Source organism: Miscanthus floridulus, chromosome 9 (genome assembly GCF_019320115.1).
Source record: "Miscanthus floridulus cultivar M001 chromosome 9, ASM1932011v1, whole genome shotgun sequence".
Taxonomy (NCBI): Eukaryota; Viridiplantae; Streptophyta; class Magnoliopsida; order Poales; family Poaceae; genus Miscanthus; species Miscanthus floridulus.
In genome coordinates this window covers 99,994,574-100,021,737 of record NC_089588.1, presented here as the reverse complement: position 1 = coordinate 100,021,737, position 27,164 = coordinate 99,994,574, and the positions used below count along the sequence as shown (strand labels likewise).

The following is a 27,164-nucleotide window of genomic DNA, read 5'->3' as shown; positions in this document are numbered from 1 at the left end:
AGGGGACTGTTATGCGAGGTTAGTACCATATCTATATCTATAATGCCTATTTGCGCACCTGGAGTCGGTTGGAGCTATAGTCGCGCTGTTGACTGCTCGGACGAAGTAATGTTAATGGTTATTAGCTCCTCCTCTTCGGGTACCTAGTATTGGTCCCCGACAAGTATATTTTAATTACAACTGTTTTTTAGATTTAGAAAACAACAAACAGCCAACCGTGAGCATAAGATAGAGCTAAACTCTGGGAAACGCGGCGGCAAAAACTAGCGGGTGAAATATATATATTTTTTGAGAGGAACTGGCGGATGAAATAATGCAACAAAAATAGGCACCGGTGTAGTTCAAAGGCCTAAAAATCTAAGCCCAAAACCCGCTCAAGACAAACCCTACACGTATCTCCTCCCACAGCCGCTGCCGCCCGCTCTCTCTCTCTCCCACATTCTTGACCATGGCGCCTCCTCTCCTCTTGCCCTCGCGGCCACGCAGAGACCTTTCTCCCCTGCTCTTCAAATGTTGGGTGCGGCCTCCACCACACTCTTGACGGCGTTCGTCATCCTCGTCGAGGCCCGGCGTTGGCCTGCCTGCATCCGGGCGCCTGCCCATGGGCGATTCAGGTGCGCCTACCCATCTCAACGTCGCGGAGCAGCGGAGGCGTGGGATCCGGTAGCCATGGTCGGGTCTGTCGAGGGCGCGAGATCTAGTGGCCATGGTCGGATCCGTCGAGGACGGCACGAGATCCGGCAACCACTGCCGTATGCGTCGAGGAGGACATGCGGCGGTGGCATCTGATGCTCGTGTTGACCTAGGCCGGCAACCTTTTCGCGTGCCCTGCCTTGAAGAACGGTGCTCTCCATGGATCCTTCCCCTCTTTTGAATTGCTGGGTTTGATTTCGTGTTGGCCGATAATTGATTTGATTCAGGGCTTTGAGGATAACTTGGACCGTCGACCATTGAAAGTTGGTGGACAAGGAGGCCAGTGCTGCACACAAGATCACACGGACCTGGGATGCGAGGGCATAAAAGTTTGATTGAAGAGCAGATGCCGCAGGATCCGACTTTGAAGAGGGATTCTAACAAATGTCTTTTGCTTGTTAGCGGGAATGAAGTTGACCTCAGCAGGTTATTATAGTTAACAATCGCATCCTAGTGGTATGTCACTGCTTCTTCTTTTTTTACTGTACGACGTAGACATCTTAAGCCATTTGTCTTGATTTTTCATTGACATAGCTTAGCAAATATGCTTGTGGGGTTGCAGTAACTTAGTCAAGTACCGATTATTTGATTTGATTTGATTGCTCTATTGAACCATGGCTTGTTTAGTGACTTAATCAATTCAGCTTAACTCATTGCTGAAAATTTAATACATATACATATCCACATCAAAATATAATTTACAGCATCCTTTTGGAATGCTGTTGTGTTGGTCAATCATGTCGTCAGCTGGTATGGCTAGAGCAGGGATTCGGTTATTTTTTAAGGGATTTGATCATTTTGTTTTGTTTTTGAGGTATACATTCTATCATTTGTTGAGCTGGCAGGTCAAAAAGCATCACCTCTTGCCCAGCATGCTAGCAGCATAGAAATCCCATCAACAGAAATTTAAGGACTCTATTTAGCTTCTCCATTTCATATTTTAAAGTTTGATAATTGTTAAAATATGATATCTTGTGCTTGGCTTATTTGGCAATCATATCTAACAATGAAAATAGATGCACTGGTGCAATATAGTGAGAAGAGAGCATAGCTTCCTTGCTGCAATTTTAGTGAACAGAAATACATGTGTTGCAGCAATATAGTCAGCTATGGTTACCATCACTATGAAGAGAGATATTTTTTTTTCGCTTGATTGTTTCTAGCTTGCAATTGTGATGTGCTGTATCAGATCACTATGAAGTCTGCTACTAACCTCATGTTCTATTGATTCAGGTTGCCCAACTTTCTCGTATGAGATGATGGGACGTGAGTGACTATTCGAGGTAAATTCAGTATCCCATTCTTGATTGCACCATATTGTCGTATAAACCTCTTGTACCCATGCATTTTACTATGTATTTAGAATGGATTGAAAAAATTCTTTCTGTATTCTTTGATTTTTTTTGGATGAGCAGAATACCTTGTCTTCACGGATACATCTTACCTTCTGCAGCAGTTGTCAATTTTGTTTTCCATACAGCGTCATTGCATTTTTAGAGAAGAAATATTAACTATCAATGGGTTGTGGTCTCAATAACTATTCTTTTGCACAGTCATCTGCATAGTAATGTTTCCTTATGGATGCTCTAGACCGAGTCTATCTTAGCTCTTTATTTTTCATAACGTAGAACTATCACTATTTCTCTAAACATCTATGTTCTACGAACAAGAAGTGAACTTTGATCATGTTGTTTAACCAATTTTACCTTATTTAGTTGATCTTTTCTATGTACGCCTAAGTTATAAAATTTTCTAATCCACATGCCAATATGAATGTTTTTATTTAGCAGGAAGATGCAACTTAATGGAGTAGCTGGAGTCATGACATGATCAACTGAAGCAATTATAAATTGCCAAACAAGCTATGTGCAAGCACGGCTAGGAAGGCTGCAAGTGTTGTAGAGATGTTAGATAATGTTGTAGTGCTTCAAGTTTTGAGATTTCATGAAGCTCGCATCGTAGCATATTTAACTTTGTGATTGTATATACTATTTCAATGGATTGTCTATTTAATTAATGAATGCTTGTCTATTCTGGTTTAGTGGCTTTATTCAAATGCTTTGTTGATGCCTATTGAGTTTCTAATTAATTAATGGCGCTGCAATATTGTCTGGTGGCACCAAACCAAAAGCGTTGTAAAAGCGGCATTGGCAACCACATTTTCTGTGGCATCTATAGCAACGAACAATCCGGGTAGCAATAGAGGCTGCATCTTATAACAACCAAATGTGAACGTGGCAATTGCTCATGTTGCCACCACTTCCAGGTGTTGCGACATAATACTTGTTGCCACACTCGTTATACATAGCAATAGTGACTGCACATTATATCAACCAAATGTTGGGCATGACAATTGCACATGTTGCCACCACTTCTTGGTGTTGCAACATAATCCTTGTTGCCACACTCGTTATGCGATGCAATAGAAGTTGCACCTTATAGCAACCAAACCTTAGGCGTAGCAATTGCACATGTTGCCACCACTTCTTGGTGTTGCGACATAATCCTTGTTGCCACACGCGTTATACGTGGCAATACATTGTCTTGCAACACACATTCGTCGTTGCTAGGTCACCAATTGCTACGACATGGGCAAGTTGCCATTGCAAGGTCCAGCAACGCCTAAGGCGTTGCATTAGTTGTTGTTGCCACACCTACAGCCGTAGCAAAACATTAGGTTGCAACACCGACAGCCTTGATTAAGATGCATCGGCTCATATCTTATAAATCTATCTTCTTGTCCTTCAAACTTGATCGTATCTTTGTTGACGTCAGATCATTTCTCTGGTTCATTTCCATGCTCATTTGTTATGCTTCCGTGTTATACTCCATTCTAAATGAGCTTAATGTCTTGTACTCGTGCTTAATTCATATTCCCTGAGTACATATGTTGGCTTAGTTCGTATAAGCATGCCTAACCCCTTGTTCTTATTGTCACATGCTTATATGAACCAAGTATGTTGAAAACCTCACCCATCCCTTTTACAAACATACTCGAGGTTATGTTGTCATCAATCACCAAAAAGGGGGAGATTGAAAGCATCTAGGCCCCTAGTGGGTTATGTGATTAATGACGACATAATATTATTGTGACTAACGTGTGTTTTGCAAAGGCAATTTGAGTTAAGTCACAATAATGGTGATTGTTTGGGCAGTCAATGGTTTTCATGCCCCTATCGATAGAAATTGTTTCTGTTTTCAAAGGATGGATGATAAGGTTAAGGACGGATTAGTTCTAAGTGTCATTTGGTATTGGGAGACACTTAGAGTAGTTTAGAACTTTGTTTTTCCTTTGGTCGTACTATAAAGGGGGTATGAACTAGTAGCTTGACCTAGGTGAGTCTAATATGTTAGGTGTGATACACACTTGTCAAACTTAGCACTAGGTAACTCAGAGTTAGCCCAAAGATCATTTGGAGTCAACCTCATTCACAAAGGATTTCGAATCGAAAGTGAATGGGGTGTTGAAACATGCATCAGACGCTGATGCAGGTAGCATCCGACAAACTACCGAGCGTTCAATGAGTGCTAGAGCAGCGCAATGAGGGTTTGATAACCATCGGACGATGTTGAAGCAATGCATCGGATAAAACAGCCGCGCTGTTCATCTCAGCGTTTGGTTTGCAGAACACATTAGATGATAATCACTATTTACATCAGACAAAAGTTGGTCACCGTCCGATGTCATCCGGAGAGCATAGAGACGGTCTTGACGCAACGGATTTGTCCGGTGGGGGTGCATCAAATGATGTTTGGATCACTGGCACTGTAACGGCTAGTTATGACAGCTAATGTCAGCACTGTGTTGTCTGAGTCACATCGGACAAGTTGAATTTGTCCGATGCCCGGGTTTGTTGTGTCCGATGCTCCCGACTTCTACTGGATTTGGCTCCAACGGCTAATTTCTTTGGAGGGGGTATTTATACCAACTGAACTTGTCCAAAGAAGCTCTCTTGCTCATTTGTTCAGCTGAGACAACAACTTAGAGTTCAAGCGAGGGAAAGTGTCTAGTGGAGTGATTGAGATTTGATAATCCAAGATTAAGGACCCCATTAGTGCATAGGGAGTAGCAAGTGTGCATCCACCTTTCTCATTAGGCTTTGTCATGGTCAAGTGAGAGTTTGTGCTTCTTACTCTTGGTGATCGGCGTCACCTAGATGGCTTGGTGGTGATTGGGAGCTTGGTGATCATCCGGCGGAGCTTGTGGATGACTCAACTCATGTTGTGAGCGGTCGTGGGCGATTCACCGCGTCGTAGTGATGAAGAATCAGTCTATATAGATCACTCGGTTCTTGCGTGGATTGAGGGTGAGCGATACCCTTGCGCGGGTGCTCCAACGAGGACTAGTGGGGAGTGCCGACTCTCTGATATCTCGAAAAAACATCACCGTGTTCCTTTCCCTCTCTTTACTTTGATCTTTTACATTTGAGCACTTACATTCTCGTATTTACTATACTAGAATTGCTATGCTAGAGTAGGATTGGAACCTAGGGTGCTAAACTCTTTGTGCGGTAGAACAATAGAAATCACTTTTAAGCACAAGGAGTGAAATGGGCTAAGTGGTAGGACTTAATTGTTGTGAGAAATTTTAGATTAGCCCAATTCACCCTGTTCTTGGCATCTTCATCCTTTCAATATCCTTTACCTAAAAATCATTACTATGAGACGGTGATATTTCGAAACCAAGAAATGATCTCATATTTTTAATTATTATGCCAAGCCAGTTCTCCAAAATTGCTACTCAATGTAAGTGTTCAGTAAAAGCTTTCATGTGGCATAAAAAAGACGGACACTTTTTTCATTTTGTTAATGTATATTTGTACGAGACTTTGGCGATCCCTTCCTCAGTGTACAACAAGTGTGGGCATAGAAACATGTTTATTACACAAACAAGCACATATAAAACATTTCATACAAAAGTAATCATCAGTTTTCCAACATGCTCCTAGGTAGCATCCGTCTTTTGTAACTCACCTCCACTTTCCCTCTAGGTTCTGGGGAAAGCTTTAGCCAATTGGTCTCGGGGAATGATGACACCAACTTGAGCTCAAAGTTCCTTAGCAAATGGCTCCATATCACCTTCACTTGCATATAGGCATAAGCTTCGCCAGGGCAAGCATGTCTTCCACCACTGAACGCGTTGTAAGTGAACTTTCCGCCAACTCTGTCTTCCTCCCTTCCATGACCAAACCGGTGCGGGTCATACACATCAGGGTCCTTGTAAATATAAGGAATGTTGTGGTTTATCACCAGAGGGCTTGCTATGGTATGCCCACTCGGAATCTCATACTCGTAGCCTTCTCTAGTCCGCACGGTGAAGTTCTTGCGCACCTTGCGAAGAAATATTGGTGCTGTAGGGTGCATCCGAAGTGCCTCCTTGATGCAGCAGTGTAGGAAACTCATCTCCAGAAGGGTATCGTAGTCTATGTTGTCCCCATGTTTCTTGACAATTTGCTGCTGCTCCTCAAGGGCAGCCTCCAAGCACTCTGTGTGGCTTAGAAGGCGAGCTCCAGTCCACGTGCTGCTGGTCGTGCTTGTGTGCTTCCCAGCAAAGAGGATGGCAATTATGAGCCCGGTAACCTCGGCTTCAGTCGTGGGGCGGCCATCCTTGTATTTGGAGTCCATCAGGTTCTGCAGAACATCCTCCTCGACTCGGTTGGTGCTCTTACGCGATCGAACAATCTCAGCGAAAATGCTTGAGAGCCTAGCACTCGCCCTGTCGCGACGTCGAGTCGTAGGCGTTGGGGCATATGGAAACAGCAAACTGGTCAGCTGCAAGCTGTTTTCTGTGAGTTCATGGAATGCAGAGAAAACCTCGTCGAACATCTTCTCCCGAACCTCTTTCCCAAGTAGGCAACGGGCTGAGATCAACATGAGTAACTGCTCCAGTTCTTGCTTTAGATCAACGGTACCATGCTGTCCCCATTTCGCAAAGTATTTCTGTGTACCAAAATGCATGACCATTTATAAACATATATGTACTCTTCCTGACAAGAAAAAACTTTATTTCTTAGATACTCCTAATAATGATGCAGTCTTCAATATTTAGCTATGCCCACACTACATTTAAAAAAACGCTATCAGATTAATTGGTGGTGTTATTACTTTACTTTTCAAGGCAAATCTATGATATCATTATCATATTTCTAAAATAAATATTTTGAAAGATATCTTTATAGTCATATTTGAGAAGTTGGGCAACTGAAATGCTTAATATAATATATCTTCTATTTGTCACTAGACGAAGCAACAACATTAGGAAAATGATAGTGATACGAAACCACCCACACTGGTATGCTCTACACACATCCATTGGTCCTTGATCTGTCATATTTATCTTGTGTTTGGTTTCCACCTCTTAAAGTTTAGTCCATGTCACATCGGATGTTTGATACTAATTTAAAGTATTAAACCAAGACTAATTACAAAACTAATTGCACAGATTGAGACTAATTTGCAAGATGAATCTATTAAGCCTAATTAGTATATGATTTGACAATGTGGTGCTACAGTAAACATATGCTAATGATGGATTAATTAGGCTTAATAGATCCGTCTCACGAATTAGGCACGGCTTTTGCAATTAGTTATATAATTAGCGCATGTTTAGTCCTCCTAATTAGCATCCAAACACAAGGACTAAACTTTAGTCCCTTGATCCGAACACCCATTTAGTCCACACACATACCATACAGCAATATAGTACAGCTAGACAGTTGCACAGGAGATTATCAAGCCTACTCACGCTAAATAATTCGTAAGTAAAAAATATGCTCATGCAACATAAAATGGAAAATTCTGAATAACGATATATACGTAGTTAAAGATTACTTTCTCCGTCTTAAAATACAAGGTATACTAGGAATTCTAGGACATATAGCAAATGACGCATGTAATCTTCCTTTAAGATATTGTGATTACCCATATATTTAAGTTGGTGATAGACATTAATGGTATGCATAACGCATGTGGATGTTGTCTTTTAAATTGAGTTATACAGAGTTATTTCTCCTAAATCACATAATTTAGGACAAATTTTGAATGATTGGACACCTTATATAGGACGGAGAGAGTATTAATAAATGCTGATATTATTTTATATGTCCTTTTCACTGGTCATCTTAAATCTTTTTCATGAATCAACTTATCCGTCTTACGGAAAAAAAGAAAGTGTTTCAGAAAGAATACACTATAAATGAATTAATATGTCAAAATTTTCCAGTTAACAATAATGAAACTCTGACTTTCATCCTCGCCTATATATAATGCAATAACACTAGATAATGGAAAGAAACACAACATGATATCCACTTACATGAGAGAGAAAACTCCAAAATCAGTACAAATAAAGCCAAACCTATTTTGATGGTTGTTTTGTCAACGAAACTTACTAGCCATTGGTGCCCACGCTTCGATGCGGATAACTCTTTTGGGATATATTCTATTTACATCTTTTTTTAATCAGAACAGGTTTGTCCCTCCTATTCTATCAATAAAGGCATCTGTATCTTATCAAAAAATTGTTTACCATTTTTATGTACCTATGACAATTTGTAATGCATTTTGTTTGCTTAGTTTTAATGACCATATATCATTTTTATTTAGCTTAAATGTTGGAGAAAATTTTGTTAGTCCATATTCATATTTAAACAAATAGTTTTAAAACTTATTTTTCCTTGTTATTCCTCAAATTAAGGGTCATGCATGACTATGGGATAATCAATTAGAGCCTTGCTTCAACTATATGGAGGTAATTTATCAATAAGATGACCCTAGAAGTTTTTCTTATTAATATATAGTTTATTTATGATCAAGAAGCAATGTTAGGATTTGCGGTATCCAAAATCTCTAGATATTTGACACTACAACAATTGTAGGATGTCATGAGTATTAGATTAGGTTAATCAAGCATATCTAATTTGTTGTGTTTTTTGCTAGTGGCATTTGTCCATGCCCCATAATTGTGCAATTATCCATATTAATAAGCACCAAAAAGTTGCTATTATGTTTATTTTTAGGAGGTCAAGTGTGGTGGCGTGGGCAGCATGGCCAAGTGTGGTGGCGCGGTAAGACGGGCGGAACGCGGCTCGCTCAAGATGCTTCATTTCAGTAGGAAGTTAACTTTGTGTTGTTGTTCTGTGGCTCAATGTTATGATTATGCACAGTTTTCCTACCAAGAGCGTGTGAAGAGCATATTCATGTGAAGGAGGCCGTGTTCATTTTCATGTCTGGTGTAGGAGAGTTGATGTAATGAAAGTGAAGTATCATCATGGCTTAATGAGACTGTCGTCCCGATTATTTCTATGCTTCTCGGTTCACTGTAAGCAGCATCGAATTGTAATGCGACAACACATACATATATGCAATTATTTGGAGATTACCATGGGTTCAAATCTTATTAGCCCATGTTGTTGCATGATGTGCAAATAAATTGATTGTATCCACTAAACTCTCAAGAACAATGATCGGCGTTCAAAAATACCAAAGATAATAATTGAATGCCTGATCAGTTTTTTTCATGCTATAGTGCATCATTTATACAAAGAAAATATCATAAGAGTGACTAATATAATACTTGATCCATGTTCATTGCATCGATGCATCAATATTGCGAGAAGGTAGGAAATTGTAGCATGAAGGGTCAATATCATGAACAGGTATGGCATTCAATGTGTTGCTGTGCTAGCGTGCATGCACTTCCACACGAAGAAGACAAAAGGGCATCAGACGGGATGCATGCTTGAAATGTCACCATCATACTCTCTTTCTCTCTCATGTATTACTATGTGGTGATCATGACTCTGAATAGCCACAGTTCTTTGTACCTGAACATGCATAGGCTCTACTCTGGTCATATAAAATTGTTATTTGCAGTGCAATTAACTTCATTAAACATATTAATTTATCAAGGCCAATCAAGTACATGGCCAGACTTTCATATTTTTTTCAATGCTAGAATAATGTGTCATTTCTAGGTAGAGTGCTATTTTTTGGCCTCCTATCAATAAACAATACTAGCGCAATATTAGATATCACCGATAGACACATATAAGCACCTACTTTTGGCATGCATGTTTTATATAACCTATAGCGTTGATGTATTCCACAAGAAGAAGCCATAAGGACATGTTGCAGTAGAAGGTAGGCATGCATGAGATAGTGACCACTGCAGTATGCATGCATGCACGCATGGACTATCTAAACCACCGGCAGCATGCAACAGAATCTAGGCTGCTGTGCACTATCAGATTTTGCTATGTTTGTGTGTTCAGCGATCCAAGCCATACAAATCATATCAGATGGAGCTAGCAGAGCAAACTAACGTGGCCATGCTCAGAGGTCGCGGAGACAACACGGCCTCATAGTTTTAATTTCATTATTTGTTCTTGCTCTTACTAAAAGCTGGCTACTTTTTAGATAATGTGTATATAACATTATAACTATATCTTGTTAATTGTATTAATTTTCTCACAAGGCATCACATGTGTGTGTGAGAAAGAGGGGGGGGGGGGTGGGGGAAGAACAAATGAAAGTAGGCATGCATGCATGTTATGTTACTTACTTCCACTTCATGAAGCATGGGAGAAACATGGCACCTCAACTTAGCCGGTTTTAGCGCATCAAGATAGAAGCGATGCTGCTCAGTTCGGGTGGCGATATCCACACCAAAGGCGACATCTTTGCCAAACATGGGGACAGTGAACTCAAGGATATTACCATGACTGATCTCAGACTCCAGTCCCTGATAAAAATGAGCTGAGACCTCCGGCCCAGCCAGGAATGTTGTTTTCATCCCTAAGAAACTTATTGTGAACACACTTCCTAACTTTGTGTATTGCTCTTGAAGCATGGATGTGAAACCCTTGGTTACAAGTGTATGTAGAAGTCGAATGGCTGAGGTGATGCCAGTAATAACCTCAGGGGGGTGAGACTGGGTATTATTGCATGATGATGCCGAAACAGCTGTTATTTTTGCCCAGGCAACCTTGGTGATTACTGCAGCGATGAAAACAAGTGCAATGGAGAATGGCACGGCACTACTGTTTACCATGTCCATGCTGCAGTTACATATATTGATTGAAAACCTGTAGAACCAAGCAGCCTGGTAATAGAAGAGTACTGCACTGCAAGACTATTCAAGAGTGAGAGCAAACAAAAAACAAGCAAGTGAATGCATTTAGTTTAGAATCTTTTCTAAAAAATGTCTGCGGCTAGTTTAGAAGCGAATTTACAATCCATGAGAGGTATGTAGCCTCACCTGATCTAGGTACGTGATCTAGGGAAGAACTGGAAAGACAATGCGGAACAGGGATGGATCACCACGGTGTGGCGTCCAGCGATGGTGAGCTACGGGCTGGCCTACCCATGCTATGCTACGCGTTCCTTATAAAGGGCACGCTGACGATAACTACTATAGAATATCTATCTATCTATCTATCTATCTATCTATCTATCTATCTATCTATCTATCTATCTGTATGTCTTTCTGTCTATCTGTATCTATCTATCTATCTATCTATCTATCTATCTATCTATCTATCTATCTATCTATCTATCTATCTATCTATCTATCTATCTATCTATCTATCTATCTGTCTATCTGTCTCTCTGTCTCTCTGTATCTATCTCCCTGTCTATCTGTCTGTCTGTCTCTATCTATCTATCTATCTGTCTGTATCTGTCTGTCTCTATCTATCTATCTATCTATCTGTCTGTCTGTCTGTCTATCTTTCTATCTATCTATCTATCAATCTATATATCTATCTGCCTGTCTATCTGTCCATCTATCTATCTATCTATCTATCTATCTATCTATCTATCTATCTATCTATCTATCTGTTTGTCTGTCTGTCTATCTGTCTGTGTGTCTGTCTATCTGTCTGTTTATCTGTCTGTCTATCTGTCTGTCTATCTATCTCTCTGTCTATCTGTCTGTGTGTCTGTCTATCTGTCTGTTTATCTGTCTGTCTATCTGTCTATCTATCTATCTATCTATCTATCTATCTAGATAGATAGATAGATAGATCTATCTATCTATCTATCTATCTATCTATCTATCTATCTATCTATCTAGATAGATAGATAGATAGATAGAGGAAAAACAGCGTGTCATGCCAATGTACCATGGGTGCTGAAGGGACGACATAAGGCTTGGATTGAAGGACCAAGGCCAAGAGGACCATGGGTGATCCACACCAAGCACAAGGGGAACAAACACGCATATGGAAGGCAATAAAGACAACATTGACCAAAGTCAAAGTGGGATCAAGACCAATTCAAGAAGCTGGCCGATGAGGACTTGATAATCATCAGTCTGAGGATGACATGGACACATGTTGACACCGTGAATGAAAGTAATTTTATCCGAGTTAGATCATGGTCTATAAACCCCAGTTATAGACCTGGAGATATTCTCTAAAACGATCCATGATTCCCTCGAAGGGAAATCCACAAAACAAACCATAATGTGATAGTCCCAAGAGATCATGCCATCACATTATTGAGATCTAGATGATACCACAGTTCATACATTGCGAATACCTATCATAGAAGGGTACAAATAGAGAGGTTTACCCATAATTATTACATCACCACATGCCGGAATCGCACATCACACACGCAACATCCAAAATAGCATCTCCGCGGGTGAAGACTCCATCTCCACAGCCAGACTCGAGCGTAGGAAGAGACCCTCTAATCCTCCCATCCGTCAGCGGTGTAGTCGTACTCAGGCTCCTCACATGTATCAACAATTTTCAGTACGATTCATACTGACCACTATTTCCCACCCTACACTTTGCTTTGCTATGTGGAACGTAGTATGCAAGGGTAAAGAAAGAACCTACTATTTGGCTGTGGGTTTCCTATGCAAATCTCATCATAAAGTTGTAGTTATTCTCAAGTTTTAACCCATTTATCCATTCATCCCATCCCATCATCCACACAGTCACACCACACTCTCACATCTCACCACCACTCTCTCTAGTCGACAAGGACAACTCCCACTCATCCTAGCCTCAACGGCCTTAGCCTAGATCCTTATCCAAACCCAGGGGGAAGAGAAGAAGACACCACTCTCTAGTCAAGTGAAGCGTGAATCATAGGAATGCCCATGACCGTGTACACGGCTATATGTATATATTGATCACCTCTACAGATGGTATACATTTGTACCCACAAGATCACCATCATCAGGAGCGCCCCACCTAGACTGATTTCAGACTGTCATCCAACCGGTACAATACCATCATTGATAGGATAGCCAATCAGCTAAACATCCTTGGGCTGCTATAACTTTGGGTTCATGAGCTTCAATATAAGCCACCGGTGAAAGAGCCAAGAGGAGTTCTGGACTTAGTTTATCCTTGATAGCTCTAAAGACATTATGGATTGGCTCTGCATCTCGGACCAAATCGACGACATCCTTTTCCAAATAGAACAACATGTCTTGCAACCAGTCCTTTATGTCATCGGCTAAAGGATTGACTGTCAGGTGTGTCTATGTGTCTCTTGAGCATACTTCGGTCTCGCAAAAGTAATCTTCAAGATTAAGCTCAAGCAAACTAAGAGGAGGAGATTCTTGGGCCTACAAGTTTTGAAAGAGAATAAGGCATCAACCAATATAAATACAAACAAGTAAGAATGATACCTGTTTCAGCCGAGCCTCTTGCCGAAGTGAAGGAACAGCCGTTTCTGCACCAAGGCTCATATCCACAGTTGGCTGAATCGGCTCAAAAGTACCAGGGTTTGTTTCTACATCAACTGATAATCATTTATTGCTAGCCGATGAATGAAAAGGAATAAGAGATGAAGTCGATATAGTAAAATCCATACCATTGTTTGACTGGTGGATCTCCTGACCATCGATAGTTGCCTCACCAGCCATTTCATCTTAAATCAGCTCTAAGAGGTTAGGAATCGACTCATTAGCATTCTGAGTGCTATCATCCTCCACCTGAATGATCGGCAAATTAAGAAGATTTTGATCTCCTCTGGCTGATTCTCTAATTATTAGTTGTAAAGAAGAAATAATAAGCTAACAATGATCATATGGTCCATATATATTGTGCAACTACCTTAGTAGCGCCAGTCGAAGAAGTCTGAAGACTTGATCCTCCCACACTATCGAATGGATTTGGCTAAATGGAAATATCAATCAGAATCAGAAGATGCCCAGTACAACAAACACCCGATGAAAATGGGAAACCCATTCATTGGGTATTTTTACCTGAGTAGCCGATGGAGTCATACGCACCTTCTTGTTTGTCATCTTCAATGTCTGAGCCCCAATAGCCTTGTGCTTCATTGGAATCAATATCGGGTCTAAACTCTTCATCACCTTGGCTAATGATGGGGTGTTAGTTCCTAAACGTGGTTCAGGACACCACAATGCATAACCAATCGGCTGGCCACTCCTACTGACCATGGGTGGATCTATATCAACATCCTATGAAGAAAATGGTTAGATGTTTTGGAAATCAAACCATACAGTTAGTTTTTTGAAGTCTCTTACTTCATTATCAGCTTCATAACTATTGCAAAGACGCTGGCAGAAAGTTTTGACAGCATGACAAAAAAGATGATCTTTCCATTCTGCCCACCATTAGTTGAACAAATTGGAACTGAAAAGACCACACACAACAACTGATGGGTCAACACGAGGGATTGCCAATGCAAGCTGACTGATCTTGTTGCATTCTATGCCATCCTTTATATATCTCTTGGTCTGAGCTTATCAGCAAAATAGAGCTTGATTGGCAGTTGCCCAAGCCCCAATTGACGAGCTGCTGCTGATGGATTATAAAATTCATATGACGGTTTGCGGAGTCCGGCCTTGACGAAAATCAACTGGAAGAATCCCAGGACTGACGATACGTTGAAAGACTTCAGTACTGTCATTACAGACCTTAGAAAATCTAAAGGCTGGAAGCTCAAAATCATCAGCACCCTCATAGATGAACCATATCATTGTGTCAATGGTAAAACCGTTGTAGAAAATCTTAAAGAAATCAGCTGTATCGGTTGGAGATGATGGTGGCCAAGAAAAAGCCGATGCTGCTTCACCAAATGACATACATCGATGCCTTATTGGTTCTTCGTTTTCTGCATAGTCAAAGGATGGAAAAGTGTTTATCCTGATGTCACGGTTCATCGCCTTTTGCATATACAGATTCAACCATAGATGAATAAACCACCAAGGGGCACCAAGATTACTAATTGATTCCCCTTTTAACAGTTTTACTAAAACTTGGTGTAGCAAAGAGTAAGCTGACCCAAGCAAGTAGTCTCCAAGTGGAATTTTCTGACCACAGACTTAGTGTTCTGCCATGCACTGATAGTTGCTAGTAGGGCCAACACTCGTTCCACAAAAAATGAATTTCTCCAACCACATGTTCAGAAAAGTTGTGTGTTCTCTTTCACCAATGGACCCAATTTTGGTGTGTCTAGAGACATAACCAGACCATCCACCATGCTCTTTCGAGTGGAGTTTATGCGATGTCTGGTCAAACATTCTGAAAGTGGAAATGAATTCAGTAATATTAAGGCCGGTTATCATTACTACATCAGCTCAGGTTATCATCATTGGCCCATTTCTGAACAGAAATACATTCAGGGCATCCGACCAGAAGTGAGATGCAGCTATCAATAAAGGTTCATTCCTTTCCAGATCGGACAAAGAGAGTGCGAGACATTGTCCTATTTTAATCCGGTCCCAATCAGCTTGCTTCTTAGCTGATATATGACGATACCAATCTCTCCAGCCAATAGTTGGGGTCGGCCATGATCTAAAAGTATTTGCCCAATCAGACAAACTCATATGAGACATTTTAAAGGGAAGCCGCTGGGTTTCCAAGTTGATAAACTCGATCAGATCAGGATTTCCCATGGGGCCCAAGAAGTGCATTCCAGGATATTTGGCATGAGGAATCAAGATGTCATCCCTTAGATCCTAAGAGGAAAGGAGGAAAATAAATCAAAAGAGATGGTTTTGAGATCCAAAATCTTGAAAGATTGAGAGCAAAGAAAGATCCAACATACCTCTGGAACATGTGTTGAAGTCGCCATAGATCAAAGGACCTAGAGATCAGATCCAGTCGGTGGAGATTTCCTTTAGGCCTTCACTCAAGGCGAATAGCTACAGTGACAGATGCACTCGAAAAAAGGAAGAAGGAAGCGAGAAAAGCAGGATAAAGAAAATGGAGGCGTCAAGGCGCAATTATAGAATCTGGTCCGAGAATCGAGGAGCCATACGTGAAGACTCAGAATGGATGGTTGAAACACAGCGAGCGTAATGATCACAAGTGATAATTTTGAAATAAAATTATTTTATCCCAAAATTGGGGCCATGTGTTTACACCAAATTTTGGAATGGAATGCAGGAATCGAGATTCGAGGAAAACACCTAGAAGCATCACTAGATTAGGCTAAATGACGTCAGCATCAGCCCAGACGTGAAGGGGCGGACTCAGCCGATTCAAGGAATAAGGTGCCAACTAGGTCAGCTAAGGCATAAAATGTGTCGGATTCTACTAGAAAGGAAAGTGTAGAGTCCAATTTACCTTAGCTAGAGTATTTTTCTTATTTTCCAAGTTTTGTAATAAGTTTTACTTGGCTAGGATTCGTGTTTAAGCCCAACGTATAAACATAGACCCCGGCTATTGTAAAAGAAGATATCAAATCAATCAAATACAAACCTTTCAGCGTCAAGCCACACCTTAGGAGTAGGAGTACTATAGAACCCGGCGAGTTCTTCGGTAAGCAGGACTGCATCGGTTTCGATCTCCGGTTTGCCTGTAAGTTCCGTCACAACAAGTGTTTTATCCCGTTAGGCTGCATCGTTTGACCTCTGGCGTGATTTAATTCTAGTTAGTTATGACTTGTATCTAATCTTGCAAGGCTGAATCATTTGATCTCTTGCATGGTTTGGTATAGGTTAGTTATTGATATCACGGTGTTTAATTTATTAAATATTGCAATATCACCAATTTGCCCAGATAAGATTAAGATTCATCGGCCTCTATCATATTAATCTGTCATCTTATTGCCCTGTCACGATAAGCTACCATTTCTGATGTCAGATTACACTTTATCGGCTGATTGTTTCTTAGCCTTAACCAGTCATAGTGTGTATTTAGAGGCTTGCCTTGCTGTAAAGAGGCCTACCGGTTGGTAGTCTCTCATCTATCGGCTACCATCATCACTGTATCGTATCGACCTATTTGATGGAGACGCTAGCGTGAGTGTGCTAGTTTGTAGATCTGTTTACTAGCAAAGCATGGTTCTATTCATTTGCTATGCTTACATCGGCTATATAGCCGATGGCTCGTGCTTTCATATATATGACATATTCTCATGATTTTGTTGAGTTATGAATAGATCTATAGGTTATTTGGCTTCGGTTTATTGTTTACACCAACGCTGCATCATTTTGACCTATTTGGTAGCAATGATAGATTGATCTGGCTAGTTTATAGGTTTATTTATATTAAATGAATGATTGCTTGCATGTTATAATCCTTTTACATCACATCGGCTCTATAGCCGATAGCTCGCTACATTATAATACTCTGCTTTTTCCTCATCGGCTCTTTCTCTAAGATAGCCGATGGATAGTGCTTTCATGCTATGATATGTTTATGAGCATTTATCATTACTATGATTAGATTCATAAATCTGATAGCTTTATTTTACTGTTTCTATCAAGGCTGCATTAGTTTGAACAGTTTGATAGGGATGTTAGGGTGAATCTAGACAGTTTATTAATCTTTTGTTTTTGTCTTGGTTAATTAGCTGATAAGAACTGTGCTTACACGAATATCACATCATCAGGGTGTCGACTCTGTAGTCGATGGCCTTACTCATTGGCTATTTAGCCACACATTCGGAACTGTCTAGAGCAATACCAGCACATTCCACCTTAAATTACTTATCAATCTCTCCCTTCTCAATTGCAGATCAAATTGACTGACATGCCCCCGGATCCAAAACTGGCTTATCCTACATCGGAAGGACATTCAGGCTTGCCATTGTGTCCACAGGCGCGGGATCCAGATTTTCACATTGACACGTTTATGGATAGATAAACTCTACTTCTATTTGCTTACTTGGGGCACAAGTGATCACTTGGTCTGCCAAGCGATGTCGGCCTGTAGCTTTACGCTGAACCCGAACGTGGGGGATTACAAGGGATGGACAGGGCTGTCACCACCTGCCGCCTACCCCTCAACCATGGGGCATAAGGCAAACAAAGGTAGCCTCTAGCCTAGACACCACGTCTATGCTATTGACTACTAGTCTAGCATCGTACAGGGTTATTCGTCTCTATCAGGAGCCCTCTACTAGAGTATCCGCTATGAGAGCGGACGACAAATCCGCAAGCAAATAAGAGTAAAGCTTGCCTAAACAAAAGACTTAATACCATAAGAATCATGAACACTAACTTAGCAAAAGAATACATTGAGGTACAAGTGTTCGTCGAGGTACAAGCAGAGGAAGACTACCGATAAGTCTGACACTTTCCTGTACTCTCCCTCACATCTCTCCCTACTACTCAACTCTAGATAGCTATGGCTTAAGCCTTGGAGTGGTGCTCTTTGGTCTTGCTCTTGCTCCTTGTTGTGTTGTTGTCCTTTGGGGGGCTCTCCCCCTCCTTTTAGAGCAGCTAAAGGATGGTTTCCGAAGGAATATTTGAGGCATCCACCCCACTCTATCCTACAAGGCATTAAGTGCACCGCCTCGCAAAAGATTGGCCCGAAGCACGTCCATAGGGGTGTAGCCACCCCCTGGGTGCGACCACACCCTGGAGGAGCCATCTCGGCCCAATCTTTGTCTGGCAGGCCTCTAGGGATGTGTGGGCCATGCCTACTGGTGTTAATGCCATTTGGATATGGTTTGGTTTGGGTTTGGCCTTGTTTTCCACCTAGTTTGGGCCCTGGTTTGCCTAGTAGTGGGCCTTGTTCTCTAGGGCTTGTGTAGGATGGTATTTATGCTTTGTTCCTTTGCACTTTCTTAGCCTTTTATGTGTATTTCCACACATGTCCTCCTGCAAATGGTCAAATACCAAAACTCGTGGAATTCATTAGTTATAAGCCCTAATTCTATGTTTGGTGTTCTTTTGAGTGGATTTTATGCGAGTGTTGGTGGTTATAAATAAGAGTTAAGGACTGCCAACAAGTTCCCCCACACTTACCCCTTTACTCGTCCTCAAGCAAAGCTTAGAGATAAAAGTAATCACGAGCATAACATCTCGAGATATATAGCTAGCATAAAAGTGATTCGAAAACATTCTTTACACAGGAGGGATATGTGGCATTAGCTAACATGTTTCCTTGGGTTGTTGAAAAAAGGAACAGCTCTTGGAACAAAGTCATCTTCCCTAATTCACATCTTAGTAACTTGGAGTTTTCAAAGTTTTTTCAAAGAAAGCATATATCACTTAGACTCCTCAATTGTACTCTCAAATCACTCAGGGGTGTATAATTCCTTACCAAGGCATAGTAGTGTCTTGCATTCTTTTGCTTTGCCCTACTTTTTAAAAGGTTTATGTGGAGCTTGGGTAGGGATAAACATGATAGCATACTTGCATCGCATATATTGTAAAATCAAATCGAGGATCGAAGGAGAGAAGTGTCATACTCTTAGATCAAGATGTGCATGTGTGCAGAAAAGGGTATGAATATACTCCTTTTGTAGATGTGATCTCCCTCTATAACTTATTATTTTGAGACATGGCTATCTTTCTCTTTCTTTGTTTTTTTACTAAGCATGAGCCTTCATGTGCTCATCATTTATTTTTATTTTATTTATACATGGACCTTCAAGTGTCCATATATTTTTTTTCATATTTTTGCATGGACCATGTCTCTATTACTAAAAATAATATTTGGAGAGAGACCATACTTTTTAGAGCATGGAGTATTTATTTGGTGGAAATGGATGGCATGTTTTTGCGTACTTCCAGTGTTGAAGTAGCATATATATATGTGGCGTGTATGTGATCTTGATCTTGGAAGTATGATAAGTCTCTCAACAAGGGTCAACAAGACTTGACCAAACTCAGCACAAAAACGAGCAGCATATGTAGAAAGCTTAAATCTTGCAAGATGTCATATTTGGCTTTGGTAGGAATTGCTCACCATTTGAGGAGTATGTGACACTATGGTTTTATAGCATTTTTATCAAAACAAATTCTCTGAGTACTTTGACTAGAAACGGTAGGATTTCTAAGTCAGAACTATATCACAACTCTCAACAATTTAGTCAACATGATTGTCCTATCAAAATATTTTACCACAAGCATAAGTATATGTATATGGAACAAACTTTATGCAAGCTTCTATTTCAAAAATGTTATGATCATGTCACCTTTTGAAATTTTGAACGAAGTGTGGTTTATAAAATTGCATGGAGGCATAGTTGGTTTGTTGAGTTTAATTTTAGTTATCAAGATTATGTTTGTTTAAACTCAAGAATTTAGGGAGTTGAGGGTAATGTTGCACAAACCATCGCTTGAAGAAGAATAAGGTGCTGAGGGAAGTCAGAGGTGGTTTAGCTGAACCAGAGGTTCAACCAATCCTCTTTGGATCCATCTATTCTGTCCTTCTTTATGTTGGATTGGTTGATGTTTGTGCAACGTGTTGGTGGGAGATCTCGAATGTGTGTTCGTTATGCTTGAGAGATCTCCCCCACACTTATTCTTGTACCTGTTTTTTTGACAAAGAAAAAACAAAGATGGAAACAAACAAGGGCTCTACCAGCTTGTTGATGCAAAAGTGGATCTGCAAACACAAAGGGCTAATACCCGAATCGATATCCAAAGCGTGCCAGTCGATTTGACCTGTTAATCGACAAGGATGAAGATACGAACACTTTAGTCCTGACAACAGCGATACGCCCGGAAGTCACGGCCAAGAGGTGCTCACGCGGAACTCGAGAATCGCCGAAGGTCGCACTGAAACGATGCAGCTCGCCGATTCAATGAGAACTCGTAAAAAAGAAAAAGTATGCAAATTGACGAAGTCGCCGAAAAGTAAGTAGATGCAAATAGGAGTAAAAGTTGGTTTTGATGTTGATTGATATCCCTCTTACATTGCCCCTTACTCCATATTTATACCCTGATCTAAAGAGACACAACCAAACACAACTAGGACACCAATCCCATATCTAAGGAAACACGTGACTCTTACATGAATCATACTCTAACTAATATAGAAAAGGAAATCAACTTCTATCTATTTCCCTGTCCGCCTCAATTACGATGGAAACCTCACTGTCCTCCTTCCCATCGGCATACTCCCTATTTCATCGGCAGTAGTCTTCAAGCCTTCCTTCATCGGCATATTCCCTGTTTCATCGGCAGTAGTCTTCAAGCCTTCCTTCATCGGCATATTCCCTGTTTCATCGGCAGTAGTCTTCCAGCCTTCCTTCATCGGCATATTCCCTGTTTCATCGGCAGTAGTCTTCCAGCCTCCCTTAATCGGCATTGACAACAACACCTCCAACCTCATCGGCAACGTCCGAGTCCAAATCAACTTCTCCATCGACCATCACCAGCTATCGGCAACCATCTTTACAAGCTGGCTTTCATCGGTTATCAAAGTATTCAATAACTTTCCCCTTGCCGATTAGTCCACTCCGATTATTTTGACACGTGCAAAAAACGGTGTCAACACATGCCCCCCAATTTCGGAGTATAAAACCATTAATGCTCCGAAATTTACTCCAGATAACGCTTGCCTTCGCCCGATTACCGTAACTCATTCTCCAAGCCAAAACTTGATTTGTTATCAAATCCAATCAAATCTAATCTTGATTCACGCACTTCAGTAAATATCGCACAATCGCCAACCACTCTTGCCCTGATTATGGTTAAGATACCGAAGCAATAACCCATCGGCAAGATCTTAACATGATAATGCTGCCATTTTCAGAATTAAAATATCCTGTATCGATATCCCTTCCAAGTCATGATTACTTGTCATCAACTCATCTGTACAATCCCCTGATTATTGTGCGAACAGTTACCATATCCTTCTGAACCGTCTCGACCTATATGCGCGCGATATAGAGATAAGTCCAAAATACCCTTACTCCGGGCGGCTTATAAATAGATTTCTCCGGAACCCTCATTTTCTACTTTCAGCCTCCAATCCTTGGCATTTTCTCTCTCCGGCGGCGACTCCGACGAACAACCGCGCGACCTCAACCAAGGAGAACCCTTCTCCGGCGCTAACTTCAAGTTTCCTCAGGACCATGGCCATCAACTTCGACGTCCCCGCGGTTCGCTCCACTTCCATTACCCTTTACTTTAATCTTTTTCGCAAATTCATTCAGTCGGTGATTTTTCCTTTCTTCTGTTCTCTGGATTCTATAACCTTAGGAACTGCGCAACAAATTAATTATCCCAACCGATCAACCGCACGTCCAATGCCTCGGTCCAATGGGCAACCCAGATCCAACCGATCTGATCAATGCAGAGGTTAACAGAATCCCCTTTAGAGCCCAAAATTTTTCTCTGAATTTGTGGAAAGACACATTCCGATCTTGGCCCAAAACCACCAAGGGGTGGAAAGATTGGTACTTGAGAGTTAATAGATCGATGCAAGTACACTGGGCAGAACGAAGATTAGACCAATGCATTAGGCTATCTATTGCCGATATGCAGAAAAATGAATCAATGATGATTGCAGCTGCTTATTTCTGGTCAGACACGACCAATACTTTTATGTTTGGACATGGCCCAGCCACTCCTACCCTTGCCGATATCCATATGCTTACTGGCTTGGACATCTCAACTGCCGATGAAGGCTCCATCTATGGTAGAAAGCCTGAATACAGGGTAAATACCCGCAACATCGGCGGTTGGACAGGATACATTCAAGAATACCAAAAGACCGGGACAGTTAACCAGAGGGAACATGCCACATTCCTGAATATGTGGTTGGAAAAATTCATCTTCTGTGGTCGATCAGTAGGACCAACCAACGCCTTCCTCCCTGCAGCTGAACTTTTGGCTAATGGCGTAAGGTTTCCTCTTGGCCGATACCTTCTGAGCTCCACTTATCATCTTCTTCATCAAGTGTCTCAGAAACTTTTGCTCGGCGAACCCATCGGCAATCTAGGAGGCCCGTGGTGGTTTATCAACATGTGGCTGAATGCCCATATGCACAAACGTTTGCAATGGGACTTTTTTGCTCAACAATTCCCACGAGAAATTGCTGAAGACTATGTGCTTGGGGATGATGAATCGGCAACACGCTCACCCCTCAATTTTGGTGAAGCCATAATTGTCCTTCCTGGAACAGAAGCCAACGAAGACCAAATCGGCAGATTCTTTCAAAGCTTCTACAATGGTCTTTCTCGTGATCATAGGGCCTGGGTGCCTTATATTGACGAAGACAACAGATTCCCCCTTCTTTTCAACTTTGCCGATAACACTCTGAATCAAGATAATGAGCTCATGATGGCTATCATTACTCCCAGGGCAATTCTAGTAAACACATTCGGCAGCAGGAAAAACACCAACATTACTTATGAATTTTACAACCCATCGGCAGTATCCCGCCAATTGGCTTTTGGGCAATTGCCAATCAAACTCTGCTTTGCCGATGTGATCAAACCCAGGGAAACAATCACCTGCGGAACAGATTGGAACAAGGTAGTACAACTCTCCCCCGATGCCGATACTACAGATGTTGATATATCCACCTGGACACCAATATCTTTCATCACCGAGTCATATAAGCAATGGTGGCAAGAGTGGAAAGAACAATTGTTCGCAACTTCTGCTCACACATATCGGCACATGATCGACCCTGAATACGCCATCCCTGACGACGCGGTAAGTTTCCTTTAACTCCCTTCTGCTTTTCCCTTCATATATCAGTAACCGATTCTCTTGTAACAGGTTAACAACCCAGCACCATCGGTGAGCAAAAGTGGGAAACCCTTCAATCTCCGGCCTATTTTCCCAACATCGCTGATCGGCTACAACGCTCCCACCTTAGCCGCTTTGACCCACCAGAAGATTCGTACCAAGACCATCACTTCCAAGTCCAAATTGGCTACATCCAGGGCTACTCCATCGGCTGCTGCTACAACCTTGGTCAAAGCATTTAAGGTAACAACCTCGTTTATTTTTACTTATGCCGATCACAAACTGTATTAACCTTAATCATCAGGGGGTAAGAGCTACTACTGGATCGTCATCGGCAATTCCGCCGATATCAAGCACCACTTCCTTCGATGAACCTTCAGAGGTAGCTTCTTGACTTTACATTTTACTTGTTAAATATCATCTCTTATACTTGTTTTGCAGCAACAATTGGGTACATCGGCAAACGTACCAGATGTCCAAGCTTCACAACCAACAAGTGTCGATGCCCCCCAGCCCATCGTTGCCGATGCCCAAGCAAAACGCAAAGCTTCAACAGATACTGAAGCACAGCCAAAACGACAAAGGTCTATGCCGATCCCTACATCTGCCCCAATGTCATCGGCCGTCATACCTCAAGAGCCCACCATCGATGAAGTCACAGAGGATATCCCATCGGCAAGCTCAGCCGATCCCCCACACGACATACTCCAGGTTGCTTCCTCCAGTCAAGCACAAGAAATTGCCTTGAAACAGGTAAACCGATCAGCCTAGTTGATTTACAATACTCATACTTACCCCTAACTGATCTCCCTCTCTCTCTCTCAGGAACAAGACTCCCCGAACAGCCTATTTTCCTTTGCCATTGATATTTCTGACGACGATGGAGAGGAGACAAGTTCTTCCCTTGCACTGGGAACAATATCGGCAGAGACTAAATCCAAGTTGGAAACCCTCCTGAACTTGCTACAACAAGGTACCGCCCAACTGGTAGATGACTCGGACCCCGCAAAGGCAATATTCAAAACAATTCGGGGCCAGGTCCCTGCCGATGTTGAAGAAGTACTCTTCCCAGCAGCTCACCTGGAAAGCCGCCAACTGCAATATCAACGGGCCGCTCAGCGCATTGCCGATAGAGCAGCTCAGGCTCAACTCAAAGAAGAGATGCTACAACTGAAACAGATTGCCGATGAGAAGCACAAGGGCATCGGCAACTTGCAGACTTCGGGCGCTGAACTTAAGCAGAAAATCTTAGATTTATCAGCAAGGAAGATGGCTCTATTGGCTGAACTGAAAGAAGTTGAGGCAGCCTTAACTCATGCCCAACAAGAAGAAAGCCAGCTACCCGATGCCATCAAGACCCTTCAGCAAGAAAGAGATATCCAAGCTCGCAAAGCTTTAGCCATGAAGAAAAAACTCAAGCCTGTGGAGGGTACCGCCGATGACGATATCAAGGAAATGGAGGAAGCCGACCAGATTCGCCTGCGTGCGATATTAGCTATCCAATCCTTGTTGAACGTGTAATCTTATTTATTGTATCGGCACTTTATACTTTTATGCATCTATCCAGATACTAGGGTAATATTTCTTTAAATATTTTCCATTTATCGCTCTGGGAAACACAACCCCTTCGAGGGTTTCTAAAATATATGCATTACCAGGAACAGACTGATTTATCCGATATGGACCTTCCCAATTAGGAGACCACTTTCCAAACTTTGAACTCTTAGTCCCAATCGGTAAAATCAATTTCCAGACCAGATCTCCATCGGCAAACTCTTTTACTTTCACCTTCTTGTTATACCATCTAGCTACTCTTTTCTTATTTTCTTCGATACTAACTAAAGCCCTTAACCGATGACCCGCCACATCTTCCAACTCATCCTTCATAAGAGTATTATAATCATCGGCTGTCAGCTGATCTTGAGAACGTATTCGTCTAGAGCCAACCTTAATTTCCCAAGGCAATACTGCATCGTGTCCATATACTAACTGATAAGGCGTTACTTTGGTTGCACCATGACATAACATCCGATATGACCACAAGGCTTCATTTAATACTGTATGCCACCTCCTAGGATTTTCTTCAATTTTGCGCTTAATGAGTTTGATGATCCCTTTGTTAGAAGCCTCAGCTTGACCATTAGCTTGAGCATAATATGGAGAAGAATTTAAAATTTTAATTCCCATACCTACAGCAAACTCATCAAATTCTCCTGATGTAAACATAGTGCCCTGATCGGTAGTGATAGTCTGAGGAATACCAAATCGGTAAACAATATGCTCTTTCACAAAATCAATCATATTGACCGATGTCACCTTTTTTAAAGGAATTGCCTCAACCCACTTTGTAAAATAATCGGTAGCAACCAGGATAAATTTATGTCCTTTACTCGATGGCGGATAAATCTGACCAATGAGATCAATAGCCCATCCCCGGAACGGCCACGGTTTGATTATAGGATTCATAGCCGATGCAGGCGCTCTTTGAATATTACCAAACTTTTGACACCCCTGGCATCCTTTAAAATACTTAAAACAATCTTCAAGAATAGTCGGCCAATAGTATCCATTCCTTCTGATCATCCATTTCATCTTGAAAGCCGATTGATGTGCCCCACATACTCCTTCATGAATTTCACCCATCAAGCTTTTCGATTCATCATTGCTAACACATCTAAGTAAAACTCCATCTATAGTTCGATAATATAATTCATCATCGAGGAGCACATATTTGGTAGCTTGGAACCTTATACGTCTCTCAACCTTTCTGTGTGGATCCTTTAAATAATCGACAATCTCTTTCCTCCAGTCATCGGTATCAACTGCCGATGTTAGCACTTCCTGAATAGGCTGATACCCTGAAGCATGCTGAGCTAGTTGATTAGCTTCCTCGTTATGCAATCGAGAGATATGTTCAAGACGAAAACCTCTAAATCCTTTCAACAATTGCAAACATCTTTCATAATACGAAATCAAAGCTTCACTTCGGCATTCATAACTTCCAGTCAATTGATTTATAACTAGCATAGAATCACCAAAGATTTCAACAACATCGGCACGTATCCCCTTCAGCAATTCTAACCCTTTTATCAAGGCTTGATATTCAGCTTGATTGTTTGTTGCTGTAGCAACAATCGGCAATGAAAACTCATACTTCCTCCCTAGAGGTGAAATTAACACAATGCCGATACCTGCTCCTTCACCACATGTGGACCCATCGAAGAAAAGTGTCCAGGGAGCAATCCCCAGAAAGTCCACGGTATTACAATGCTGAGTGACAAAATCAGCCATCACTTGCCCTTTAACTGCCTTAGTTGATTCGTAACGTAGTTCAAATTCTGATAATGCCAAAATCCATTTGCCGATTCTACCACTTAACATCGGCATCGACAGCATATACTTGACCACATCGTCTTTGCATATGACCGTACATTCGGCAGCTAACAAATAATGCCTTAATTTGACACAAGAAAAGTATAAACACAGACACAATTTTTCGATGGCCGAATACCTCGTCTCAGCATCCACTAACCTTCTGCTCAAATAATAAATAACACGTTCTTTCCCTTCAAATTCTTGAATAAGAGCTGAACCG

The 27,164-nt window shown here is 41.4% G+C and overlaps 1 protein-coding gene and 1 long non-coding RNA gene across 2 annotated transcripts; one reads left to right on the top strand and one right to left on the bottom strand.

The window, feature by feature from the left end:
* Positions 1-5,619: 5,619 nt before the first annotated feature.
* On the bottom strand, positions 5,620-10,750 carry LOC136482466 (obtusifoliol 14-alpha demethylase-like). The gene is made up of 2 exons (XM_066479681.1): positions 10,256-10,750; positions 5,620-6,633 (listed from the first exon to the last, which is right to left on the bottom strand). Exons 1-2 carry the CDS (start codon positions 10,748-10,750, stop codon positions 5,620-5,622), a joined length of 1,509 nt encoding a protein of 502 aa, XP_066335778.1.
* Positions 10,751-23,820: 13,070 nt separating this feature from the next.
* Positions 23,821-24,563, top strand: LOC136483205 (uncharacterized). Its single transcript, XR_010765349.1, has 3 exons — positions 23,821-23,951; positions 24,011-24,322; positions 24,395-24,563. It is a non-coding gene; the product is annotated as an uncharacterized lncRNA (long non-coding RNA).
* Positions 24,564-27,164: the final 2,601 nt, after the last annotated feature.

Excerpts from the sequence above, each read along its gene's own strand:
- LOC136482466 (XM_066479681.1), bottom strand. The coding sequence starts at position 10,750 with ATGGACATGGTAAACAGTAGTGCCGTGCCATTCTCCATTGCACTTGTT. Across the intron at positions 6,634-10,255 it reads CCATGCTTCATGAAGTGGAA|AAATACTTTGCGAAATGGGG; the intron begins GTAAGTAACATA and ends TTTGGTACACAG.